This window comes from Leptidea sinapis, chromosome 34 (assembly GCF_905404315.1).
Source record: "Leptidea sinapis chromosome 34, ilLepSina1.1, whole genome shotgun sequence".
In the NCBI taxonomy this organism is placed as follows: Eukaryota; Metazoa; Arthropoda; class Insecta; order Lepidoptera; family Pieridae; genus Leptidea; species Leptidea sinapis.
In genome coordinates, this window is record NC_066298.1 from 7754709 (window position 1) to 7768562 (window position 13854).

Genomic DNA, 13854 nt, shown 5'->3' on the forward strand with positions numbered 1-13854 from the left:
TTAAATTTGTTTGATTATGATGTCAGCATAGCAAAATACATACAACTTCAAATTTTCACCCATCTACGATCAACAGTTACTTTTGTATCGCGATTTTAATATCGGCAATACAACGTTTGCTGGGTCAGCTTGTATAATATATCTACTAGAATTGTTTTATATCACATAAACTCTTGTTATTTATGTATCTGTCATTCTTAAAGATAAGTAAAGCAATTTGTTATGTTTTTAAAGTGATAATCCTCACTTCTAGGATTAATAAGTAAAGCAATATTTTAGTCTTAATAGTTTTCTGTTTTGCTGACGGTAAAGTATTACGCCGGTTTACGATTTTCCAATGTCTCAAAATCTATCTGTTAAAACGAATTAACGTTGCCTTCTAAATAATATTTTTATCAAAACAGCCCGAACAGAATTCAAACTAAGTTACTTCCGCCGTACAAGCTTTTTAAGTTAAACATTTATCCAGCACAATCCTTTCATAAATTATTTTTTTCGTTTTAGTGCAACTGAATTTTTAAATAAATGCTATTTTTAAAAAAAGGTAATGTCTATTTTTACTAATTTCTTTTAATCAGTGTAGTTCTTGTAGGTAATGCATCATTATTGTAAAGTATTTTTTATCTAATTGGCTTTATTACAGAGGAGAGGAAATCAGACTATTTGGCAAAACGAAATGAATGAGCTTGAACTCTTTGGGTTTATCTTGATTATTATAGGAGCCTGACTGGACCCTGAAATTTATCCAGCACCAGAATTAATGCCAAGACAATAGTTTAAAAGTTCATATGAAAACCTTCCAGCTCATCAAACCCTAAAAGTGGAAACTATCTAGCACAAGGGCGTTTGCCAATATAAAAATCAATGCGCCAAACTCGATGGGGTTATCTTGATTAGTGTAGGAGTTTCAATGGCCGCCTTGCGAGACCATCATCAGATCAGCTCTACGTCATATAACATATTATTGCCACCCAAGATTCGACCCAACCTTCCAGCCTGATACGGGAAGTTAAAAAGTTTATGAAATATATCCGCGACGGAAATCTATACTAGTATACCATTTTATATCCATTGTCGTTCTCGACGTCCGTAAGAACATAAAATTTTCAGGAATTTGTATTCCGCCAGTCGCCACAGAGCAAAGACGCAGCCTGTTATAATAATCAACAATCGAGCCTCCCATAAACTTGCGCCTACAATAAAACTTGAGAGGGTATAAAAGTGATGTCTGCACTTAGCTGTTCAACATAACGGTCTCATTGCACGAGATGGTTTTACCTTGAGTTAAATTTACTCTTGTAAATTATGTGCAACGGACTTTGACCCCTACCGTATTCCTGTACCGAAAAGGGTTTGTAGTTATTCGGAGCAATATTTTTTTTACGAAAGAGAAACATATTTGTTTTTATGTAATGGAAACAATTAGGTAGTTTTTCTTTGATGCTATCCGCGAATATACAACAATGTTAACATGGACCACTGCAGTCAGTTTCAATGTGTGATTTAATAATGTCTAAACTAAATGCTTTTGTGTAAAAAATCATCAAAATTAATGTCCATTAAGAAATGGAGGAATGAAACGCCTAATTGATTCGTCGAAAAGGGTTGATTATATTAAGGTCTGGGAGATCTCTGATTGAGGCCGCGGCGACTCGATCTTATCGTCAATATTCCCTTTCATTGCCTTTCATTTATTTATCTTATCAAGAACTTTCGTATACGTTTACTTAACAAAAATTATAATTATAAAAAAAAAGAGAATTTAAAATTAAACAAACTCGAGTGGAAATATGCTGTCCGCGATAGTTTTATAAACGGTGTATTCCGCCGTGGTATTTATTTTATTATAAGAAAGCTGACCTCTGGTATTGCGGATGTCCATGGGTGGTTGCTTCTGTACTTCCCATTACATGAATCTCTAGCCCGTTTGCCCTCTCTTAGGGCGGTTTTCCTGTCACGCGCATCTTCATCCGCGTGCGGAATTAGTCCGCAATCCGCATGCATTTACTCTTAACGCTCCTGCCTACACGCAAGACCTTCTTACTACCAATCCGCGTTCCGCGCGCGTGCAGCACGCGTGATAGGAAACATAAAAAGAAGTGTGTGTGTACTTATGTATGCACGCAGAAGTTATACTTCTTTGGCCTAACGAAGCAAAATCATTAAAATGATTTTATTCCTCGTGCTACTCTACGTTTTTAGAAAGGACAATATTGTATAAATCTTGCAAAGATGGATTTGACAGTTAAGTAATAAATAATGAATACGGCTGTATGGGCTTGAACCCTTTGCCTGTCCTAATAATGGACGAAGAAACCAAAAAAAAAAAACGAATGACGCAGCCGTCAGAAAATTTTAGGAACCAACTTCAATCTGTTACTTTTGTGTTAGAGTGATGCACGTGCATTTCAAAATTCACTCTCATAATTTTTTCATAACGCGCCTAACGAAGTATAACTTCAATAATTAGGATGTGGGAGGTCCGCACGCGGATGAAATTCCGCGTGACAAGAAATCCGGCCTTATACAAATAAAAAAACAAAATTCGCCCAGACTTCATCGCAAGATTCATCATCTTATTAAGTACCATTGCTAATTGTTAAGTACCATTGCTAATAGCAGCGACACTTATGTCGCACAGAGTTGTGTGCTATTGAATATAAAGTCGTTTCAAAGTCTAATCTATTTCCACTGAACTTAACGAGGAGCAAATTGTTTGCACGAAATTCTATGTAACAATTTGTGGCAACCGCTTGTGAGTTGCAAGGTATCTGAGAGTCAATTAACGATCGACTTCAGCTGGAAGAATCCATTAGTTGTGACCTTTACAAGTAGAGTCGCGACTCGCGTGGGTGTAAAGGTTGCCAAAATATCATGTTTTGTTTGAACGGAAGAGTGCTCCGGCTTACGATTTTCAGTGAGCTATAAATGACTCTTGATCCTTGCTTTTACATTTCCCCGTCTACTGCATTGTGCTCAAGTAGAACTATTAAGTTTTATTTTGTTATACTAAAACTATGTTATACTCGTGCGTGTGTTGAACATACATTGTTAAGTAATACTCGAAGCTCTTGAAAGATATAGATACTCCTGGTTCATGACATTGAACGAATTGTCAGATTTTAGGGTTCTTTACCCGAGAGGATTAACAAGAACTCTATTACTGTAACTCATACTCTACTACTACTATACTCATAGATATATGATGTACATTACCATGCCAATGTCATAAATAACTTAATAAATTAAAAAAAACACTATTATTAAAACATCGATCAAAGTTACAACGACCTACAAGAACTTTTATATTATGTTACTTGCAGCTACGGAACCCTTCATGGGCGAGTACGACTCGCACTTGGCCGCTTTTTTAACAAAATGACACGACAATATTTTTTTTAAATACACCTGGTCATTGCTTTCTTAAGGTATCATAGGATTCGGTGACTTACCATCAGACCTATGAGTTCAGTTTTGTGCTGTATTGTTATCAACATTATATAAAAAAGTGCTTTTAATAAGACTCTTTGGGTAAAAAAATCATAAGTTGGACTTTATAACGTTGATTTCAGTCTGACTTCAACAAAATAGAACACTAAAGCACCTCTAAATCCGAAAATGAAGTACCCACTTCCTCACTAACGACCTACTCGTTCATTAATTAAGATTTGTAATTCTGTTTTTTCTCGCACTCTCTTTAGTACTGTTTGAGGTGAGGAAGATTGTTAATTTTGTGTTTGTGTGTATATTATGGTGGGTATACTGAAACTTAAACTCTTAGAAAACCACGTAAAGGTAAAAAGATGATATTGGTGATGATTGGGGTGAAATAGTCGTCGAGAAAAATTTACAAGACGATCAAAACAGCTTATGTGTTGTTGCATTGTGACACAACTACTTTTTGTTTATGTGTCCATACGTCATATTTTTCCCATTTAAGTCTTCAACACAGTTAATGTTCAAAAAATGTTTACAACAAGAAAAATCAAATCAGGTATATCGTTTCTATAAAAAAAAGTGGGCATATGAAAATGGTTAGTTTAGTATATTGTGCTTCTGTTCTGAGGTTAAAATTTTTCCTTTTCTACATTATAATATGTACTCCTTTTTTTATGGAAAAGAAGGACAAACGTGCGTACGGGTCACCGGGTGTTAAGTGATCACCGCCGCCCACAATCTCTTGCAACAGCAGAGGAACCACAGGAGCGTTGCCGGTCTTTAAAGGAAGCTGTACGCGCTTTTTTTGAAGGTACCTATATCGTATCGTTCCGGAAACGCCTCACAAGGAAGCTCATTCCACAGCTTTGTAGTAACTACCTGGTTTCCTTGAAAGCCGCACTATGGAGCACATCCAGATGGTGGGGATGATATCCTAAATTGTGGCATGTGCGTAGGTGGAATTCGGTGCAGGTATCACGTGAAACAGCTCTTCGGAACACTCCTCGTGATAAATGCGTTAGAAGACACTCAATGAAGCAACGTCTCTACGCAACGCCAAGTGATTCAGACGTTCACAGAGCACTGGGTCTCCGACAATTTGAGCTGCTCTGTCTTGCACGCGGTCAAATGGATCGTGATGGTACTGGGGTTCGCCAGACCAGAAATGACAGCAATACCTGCGTTTTGTTGAGCGCTAGAATTTGGGCTGGCTTGAAGTATTGCCGTGCTCTATTTATAACGCCCAGCTTTTACAATGGCAATGTGGCTTTGCTATCCAGATGATCGGAAATCGGCAATCGCTCGAGATCTATGTGTTAGGTATACCAGAAGATCGGCAACCGACTGATCATGGCGAAAGCCGTACTGCTGGTCGTACATCAACTGGTGACCTTCTAGATATATATACACATATATAGGTAGGTATCAAAGAGCTAGTGGTTAATTATTATGCTCTCCATGATTTTGGAGATCAGGGAGGTAAGAGCTCTGATAGGCCTGTGGTTAGCCGGATCCGAACTGTCTCCTCGGCGGTGTTTTTCCGGTGTCGTCTAGAGTCGGGTTGGAGGCAAAAAGCGAAGCGGCTTTAATTTTAATCGAATACTTTTTCGTGTTTCAGGCTGGTGGTGTCTCAGAACCAGCGCGCGTTACACATTGTATTTCCGAACCACTTCCTGGACTCGCCTGAATGGTTCGGTGTGTCAACTGACGAGTTCTTTCAGGTAATACTTCTTTTTAAATATTACCTTAAAATCACATGGTCCAATATTGTATTTAGCTGTACAGGTCTTAGTAAGACAATGTCCCTATCCTGAGACAGTTATATCGAGCCTGAGCCGAGCGAGTAACACTCATGGCTCTCTCACACACTCCATTTCAGCCGCAAGACGTCCACTTGACTGGACAAAGGCCCCCCCCAAAGATGGCCACGACGATCGGTTCTGAGCTGCCCTCATCGAACCTACTCCCCTCACACACTCATTACTAATCAAACGTTGTCAACTTCGATTAATGATGTTAGATCAGTATGATCTACCATCACGCTGGTCGCTGGCATTTAGTGTCGCCTTAAAGTAAAATATAGTTGCATTATTAATTGTTGGCGCAAATTGTTTGTTTGTTATGTTTTAAAGATTATCTATCTAATTCACAAATAAATTTTGAAAACAAAATTTTATGAACGATGCGGGACCTCTCGCGTTCTGTGCGAATGCCCTCCCAACTGAGCTAACCGTTCGAGTGACGTATCGTCATAAAATCTTGTATGCTCTGTTCAACTGTCAGGTTGTGGCTTCATCTACAGGAACCTACTTTACAGTTGATGACAAATAACTGTAAAGTATTGCACTCGCACGGAGCGCGACAGGTCGTGGGTTCGAGTCCCGCATCGTTCATTAAATTTTGTTTACAAATTTTATTTGTGTACTAGCTGACCCGGCAAACGTTGTTTTGCCATATAAAGTATAATTCACGCGATAGTTTTATAAGTAATAAAATATTGCCTATATTATAGCCTGTACATCATTTTGTTCTATTGTCAATAGTTTTTGCAGCGCACGCAAAAATAGGTTTTCGATTTTACACCTTGTGTTACAAAATAGCAATTTTATTACGGATCCCTAATTTTGAAAAAAAAACATAGCCTATAGCCTTCCTCGATAAATGGACTACCCAACACTGAAAGCATCATTCAAATCGGACCAGTAGTACTAGAGATTAGCGCGTTCAAACAAACAAACAAACACTGCAGCTTTATAATATTAGTATAGATTAATCCCAGAAGTGAGAGTTACCACTTTAAAATTATAACAAATTGTTTAGATTATCTAATTATCATACCATCTCATACAATATATTTATATGTAAATTGGGATGTTATTGTTGTCATCGGACAAAAGCTATTGTTTTGTAATCTTAATTATTAAGCAACCCTATTCAATACAACTTTCGCTTGTAAGAAGCGGGACAAATGATTGTACATTGTCATGATTGTTTAAAATATTAATGGAGATAATTCGATAGTCAACAATTTTGTTAGTTTGAAGTTGGCATTTCTTTAATTTCGACAACACCATCGGTTTGTTTCGCTTTCACAACGAATTTAAATGCATTTATATTATTGACGAATTAGGTAACTAAAATGTTTAGAAATTAAAGACCGTTTGTCAGAAAATAATAATATGCACCAACTTTTTCCCGAAATAATTCGTTCAGCAAAACTAAAAGTGAAAAAGAAGTGTTAAGCTATTTTGTATCCTTATAACTTGCTTCAAATTATAAATTTAAAAATGTAAATGCAAACAATCTACAGTTCTATCGCGGTTGACAACCAATGTGGTATGCTCTCACCCTACCCTTATAGGGTAGTCATATCAAGTTCAAGTTGTGTGGAACCGTAATTAATATTCGAAGTATACATTTAGGAAATCCCTACTAAATTGAGCCTACCTTCCATTGAAAGTCATTTCTTAATCAGTTCAGCTGGAACAGACAAGACAAATTCATAATAAGACAGTAATCAATCATAGCTGGGTATTTTGCGCCACCTTTGGGTGTGTTAAAAATTGTGCATGGCACGTGGATGATGGCTTCATGACGTCAATCTGCCAAATGTGCGTGCATTTAAATTCAACCACAGTTCGTCTTACAGCTGGAAGTAACATTAAACGTTTCGTAAAAAATAAATCCGAGTTAACTACTCGTACGCGGGACAAGCGCTAATGTGTAGATCTAAACGTCTGTATTTACTTCTGGGATTATTTAAATTAAATTTATAACCAAATTTCGTTCCGTTCGAGGGATCTTACAGTGAGCCAACCGTTTGAGTGGCGCATAGTTTCTTAAATCTTGGTACGTAAAGACGTAAGTCTTGTTCAACTCACAGGTTGTATAGAACCCAAGAGGTCGCGTGATTGAGTCCCGCATCGTTCATAAATTTTGGCTACAAATTTTATTTATATTTATATCTTCCAAATATGGTTTCAGGTGTCCATAATGGCAATGGAAGAGTCCCGAGTGCTGGTGTGGCACCGGGACAAGTTAAAGTTGTCCATAATGTCTGACGCGTTCCTTCAGACCGTGTTCGATCACATTCTGGGACGAGACGTCGTTCACAAGCTGATGCAGGTTCGTTTTATAATCGATTTACCTATCCTCCTGAAATAATAAGATTATCTTAGATTTTCGTAGAAACAGCTGGAATATGGTACAGTCACAGTAAGGATCTATGTATTGGTTTTTAAGAGTGGTCGGTAAAAAATATACGCCTTGTACCCACTTCCTTACCTATGAACAGAATTTAATATAGCGCCTAAATCCAAAATCAAGATGCATGTCACAGTCCGACTGATGATAAGGATGGAAGAGGTGATAAAGTTGTGAAGAAGTTTGAATAAACAGTTTATAGAGTAGAAACAGTAATGAAAGTATACTAATTCTTTTTGTAACATTGTTTGAAGTGCCTATTGTAGAATGTGAAATCAATATAGCATAAAAGCAGAATTAACGCAGTTGAGATGCGATCACTGCGTAGTATGTGTGAGGTAAGACTGATTGATAGAATTCCGAATGCGGTAATACGAGCGCGTTGTGGTTTGAAAGAGGATGTTGTGACAAGGACTGAAAAAGGAATGCTGAAATGGTTTGGACAAGTGGAGCGAATGAGTGAAGAAAGAATGACGTATCAAACATATAAGGCAAGTGTGTGTGGGCAAGTCGGTCGCGGGAGACCTCGTAGAACATTCGTCGACCAAATTGGGGACGTTTTGAGAAAAGGAGAGGTCCGAAGCACCCGCAACCGGCGGGCATGTATGAAAAGAGTAATGAATGTAGAGGAAGCGCGTGAGGTTTGTAAGGATAGAAGCAAATGGCATTCTATTGTCTCTGCCTACCCCGACGGGAACAAGGCGTGAGTGTGTATGTATGTATGTATGTATGTTATTATTGCAATCATATTTTCAACCAGTGAAGAAAGTAAGGATATGTTTTGAAACCAATAAGCTTCGTGCCATAAAATATCATATGTATACATTCGACATGGGTCTAACTCTCAGGCACATTCCATTTTATTTTTATTGTCCCTGACCAAATATTTATACATTTAACCAAAATATTGCCTGTTATTTGACCACCTTATGGTAAGTGATGATATTACAGATTGAGTTCCAATTGGCACTGTGGAAAATAAATCTTATGCTTGTAATATTGAATTTTCTTTAATTTTCCATACTTCCATTTATTAATTATACTTATATTTTTTTTTATCATATTGTTGAATGCATCAACCGCCCCTTTATAACGGTCTTTCAAAGAAGTGTTATCTCAGCGTTCTCCTACAGAAGTAGGTAGAACCTACTAGAACATATTTCTTGATTGTTTTATATCTTCATTTCGCCATCTTTCGTTATATGTTACCCGGCGTAGCATTAGATCTGCGTTCACACGCAGCGGGCGTTTTATTTATTTAAGTAGGTAGTTTGAAAATTGTCCTGACGGAGTGTAGCCGTGTAAAAACAATAGTGCTCGCACATGTTTAATAAAGCGACCCTTTAAAAGCATAAAAAAGAAGCCAATTTCTATTTTCAAACTGACTTCATCCGTGCATTCCAATCTCTTAATGCTAACCTCATAAATACAAGTCCGTCTGAATTAGCCCTTAAAGTACCTACTGACGATAGACCATGATATTTCAGGTGAGTGAAACGATGGCGGTGAGCAACGGCCACCTGCCGAACAGCTACGAGGACGGTGAGGACAAGCCGATGCTGATCGTGAAGAAGTCCGGAGACGGGCCCGGGATTACCGCGCTGCTCAACAGACAGCTACAAGGTAAGCAGACCTGGCATTTAGAGGAATACAAACCGTATATCACTCGAATTCACAGCTAGATACAGATTTCGATAGCAGAATTCATTTTTTTCGTAATTCAGTGTAAAGTACTTAGTATTGAATACTAATTGAGTAAGCATGATTGTTATAATATGTCGCCTTGAATACCGCCGCATATACCTACATAATACTGCGTACAGACCGGTCCAACGAAGGTGTTCGCACTTTGAATTCTCATTAGAATTAGCATAGCGAATAGAAATAGTTGAAGTTGTATTTGAATTATTAGATCAAAAATATGTTTTAGATTGCTTCACTTATTACTGCTTCAGTAGATTTTGCAAGGCATCGATGTCTTTTAATTAAACATTCATTTGGTCGATTTATTTTCTGCTCACCTTTGTTGAACCGCTTACTTACGCAGCAAGTTAATCAACCACGCGAATCGTTAGCATATCTAGTAGTTTAGTTAAGTTAAATAAAATTAATCGAGTAACATTTTAAATGAATATGCCTACGATTCGTTTCGATCATTGTACCATGTTGTCAACTTATTCACTTTTATCCACAACAGCTAGAGCTACTGTTTCCGTAATCTACAGTGTGCCCGTTGCTTTATAACTGTTGTCAACCTTTAGCATAATACGTATTGTAAATATAGTTGCCATATGAAAATATTCTGTGGCCACATACTGAGAGATTTTAAATTTTAAAATGTCTTTGTAAGCTAACCAAGCAAAGTAATGCAAACCAAGTCATGTTCTTACACTTCTTTCGAGCAATATTCGGTTCGAGCGACTGGACACGTTATTCATATTCAACCAACAATTTTCATAAAAACATTTGAATAACGCTGATTTTGTTCATAATAGTATAGAAAGTTATGATCTTGCAATATAATTTTCACTGAAATACATGACCGACATGACAGAAGGCGTCTATTTCTGCCGTGAAGCAGTTATGTGTAAGCGTTACTGTGTTTCGGTCTGAAGGCCGCCATAGCTAGTGAAATTACTGGGCAAATGAGACTTGACATCTTATGTCTCAAGGTGACGAGCGCAGTTTTAGTGCCGCACTGAATTTTTGTATTTGTAATTCAATTACCATCAGCTGAACGTCCTGCTCGTCTCGTCCTTATTTTCATAAAAACAAAACAGTTACCCAAAAAAACCTTGTGATGCAACACATGCTGTAACTCGTGATCTAACTTATGCCATGTTTGACGTATTGTGTTCATGTACCGCAGGCGAACACGCTCCACTGCTACGAGCGCCGTCCACGCAAAGCTGCTGAATTAACGCCATCCCCTCATCCCCACCTCTCAGAGCCTCATCCCCCATTGCATCCCCATTAAATATCAATATTCATTATTAATATGCTTTATATGCATGACTATGGCAAGCTTTTGTTGTTTCTAAGTGTAGTCTAGCCCCCTTATTCATAATGGTCCGCTAACTTTAAACAGCCGCTTAGGAGTGTTTTTTTCTCATTCTGACTTAGGTCAATAGAAGAAGACAGAGTGAGAATTAGCAATGCTTTAAGTAAGAAGACTATTATGAATAAGGGGGTAGGTGTATAATTTTATGTATTTGTTTCGTGTATTAACTTTACTATCTACTTAACTTTTATTATACACTATACTCGTTTTAATTATATGATTGTAATTATTATGACGGGTACCCACGATATATATTTTATTAATTTGATGTTTGCGTAAAATTAAAAGAAATATTTATTCATCATAATTATCTGTCACTTACAAAATTTTGTCAAACAATTCAAATTAAAGGAAATTAAAGGCAAGGCACACTCTCGTTGCCTTTTTCCGGCAAACTGATTTATTAAATCATTTATACCTGATGATGACTTTAGTTTTTTTGTCATTTTTGTCATTTCTGAAATAAAAAAAAATTGGGAAGTTTTTATTAATTTTTGCTTGCGCACGTCGGGGCCTAAAAGTTTAAAAACATATAATAATATGATGTCTTAAATTTTGTATGATATCAAAATATAAATGTAAATTCCGGAGTGATTGCATGTATGGTAAACATAAAAAGACGAGGCTGATAAGACAAATACTTGGCATTATTGAGTAAATAATAAAAAAGGTAGCGAAATAGGTACCCTTGATGGAAAACCTCCGATATATCCAAAACTACTGTTATTATTTATACAAAAGAGGTTGATAAATATATAATGAGGGAGATGAAAAGTGAGATATGGTTTCACTTTCTGGGATGAAATAACTTATGGTTACCTATATGGGTTTGGCTAGAAGGGGTGTCGTAAGAAATAATGTCTACTTAGATTAAGGATTGGTCTCCAACTACTACTACTCCCAAGTGGACGTACTCGAGCCAGTCTCGAACAATGTGTGACGTTGACCTTTGAGTTTTATATATAAATAATACTAAGAGAAATAAGAAAGACACTGGGGATAACATATCGTCATTAATTATTTTGTGTTTTATTAATTTTAATGTAAAATAACACGTATATTACAAAATTTGAAAGACGCCATTGAGTTTCAAGATGCCACGGACACAAGCATCTAATAGTTAATTTAATTTAAAAAATAATTTAACATTCGTGCAAAACACAATATAAAATGTTATATCGTATGTTGGTTTAAGATAGGGACATCTAATTACGATTAAGAATATTAATAGCTTTATTTTTTTTTAATTTATATTGAAGCTTTGTCGATCTTACATTTTCGACCATGCCGTCCTCAATGAAAATTAAAATCTTAGTCATTTCATTTTGTATCTAACTCAGGTTACGTTACTAATATTATATTTAACTATGTTGTCTTATACGCACACAGTGTACCTTGTTAAGTTATATTTACCATTGCTATAAATTAAGTAGTCGTCCAGGTAGTGGCGAAGCGGGGCCCCGTAAAAGAAAAAAAAATGCTTGCATAAAATTAAAAGAAATATTTATTCATCATAATTATCTGTCACTTTTTCCAAAAATTTTTCAAACAATTAAAATTAAAGGAAATGAAAGGCAAGGCACTCCTTGCCTTTTTTCGGCAAACTGATTGATTAAATCATTTATACCTGATGATTAGTTTAGTTTTTTTGTTAGATTTCTTTAATTTTTGTCATTTTTGAAATAAAAAAAAATTGGGGAGTATTTATTAATTTTTGCTTACGCACGTCGGGGCCCCCCGCGGCTAGAGGGCCCCGTATAATTGATGCGGCAGATACGGCGGTAGCTACGCCCCTGCGTGTAGGTATTTTTGAGTACAAATTCAATCCATATTACTTATAGATGTAGTATTTAATTTTGATATTATAGATATAGATATAGTAAATAATAGTTGTATGTATTCATAATCACAGTTACCTTTTTTCATGTATCTAGGTTAGCACAACCGTGATCTATTGAACACTCACAAACTCATATCAATGCCTATTGTATTAATATGATAAATGCTTGCTTTATATCTGCATGAATATGAAGAAATTAGATTTTTTAAGACAACTTTGCCTAATATGATAAAATTGCATAATTCTAAAATAACCTCTATTAAAATTGTTCTTCATTTTAGTTGTTCAGAATTAAAGTGAATTTTGCATTGTTAGGAAATTTGAAAAATATCATGTTACATTTTACGCGAAATTTTTAATGCATACAATTAAAATGAAAAACGTAGTTTTTGTTAATAATCCTTCAAACCATGACTAAACAAAGGCTGTATATAAATTTAAGGCTCATTAAAAAATCTAAGCATATAAAGAAACAACCGATTTTTTTTTTCAAATTTTATATTACCTAATTATAGCCTACTTTGTGTGTTAACCACCTTATTTATTACCAATGATATTAGATACGTTATATATTCACAAAACAACTGTAAAAAATGTAGCGCAACACACTGACAAGATGTAAAAAGGATGGCATTATTAAAACAATAAGGAAAAAAGAAGACAGCTAGTGTTTGTCAATTGTGCATAAGTGTAACGTTCCTTCAAAATGCGTCGCAATTAGGACACTTTCGAGTTACGCTATGCGCGCACTAATGACTAAATAGTACTAATAATATGTAATATCATTGACTCATATCTAATATCTTGGTCAAGATAAACAGGCTTGACTGTCACTTTATTAGTTTCATGCATAATGTTTTCATATAGGTAACTTGCTTTTCGTTTGATTCTTAGTTATAATAATATAATTTGACTCGTCAGGTTAGTGTATCTTGACCTAACGTAACTCTGTAATATTTCTAACGCCTGCCCTAGTTCTATTATATTATTACCGTATACCCTACTTGCCTTTCTTCTCAAAAATCCCAAGCATGTTTGGCAGACCCGAGACATTCAGGTAATATTATTTTTATTTGTTGAGTACCTATCTCACGCCATGGTTTTGCTTTAAATCACAGTCCAAACGAAAAGCAAGCGAATCATAATAATTTATTATTGCATTTTATTCGATGTCCACAGTGAGTGTGCTGGTTTGCTAAATTTAAATAACTGTCTGTTATTTATTATATTATAATTATTTCAAATTCCTATCAGAAAAGAGCGGCGGCATGATTTAACCATAACATAGAAATTGGAGTCAATACAGAACCAG

At 36.0% G+C, this 13854-nt stretch overlaps 1 protein-coding gene across 2 annotated transcripts in view; it reads left to right on the top strand.

Annotated features, from left to right (window-relative positions):
• Positions 1-13854, top strand: part of LOC126975077 (blood vessel epicardial substance) — a 63241-nt gene that overhangs the window by 43844 nt on the left and 5543 nt on the right. The window contains exons 3-6 of one of the 2 annotated variants that reach the window (XR_007731624.1): positions 5057-5159; positions 7423-7563; positions 9129-9264; positions 10511-13599. Coding sequence is in view for 1 of the 2 variants with exons in the window: in XM_050822887.1 (XP_050678844.1) it covers positions 5057-5159; positions 7423-7563; positions 9129-9264 (380 nt within the window). In the remaining variant the exon portion in view is untranslated. The remainder of the gene's footprint in view (positions 1-5056; positions 5160-7422; positions 7564-9128; positions 9265-10510; positions 13600-13854) is intronic. The other variant, XM_050822887.1, reaches the window with a different exon arrangement.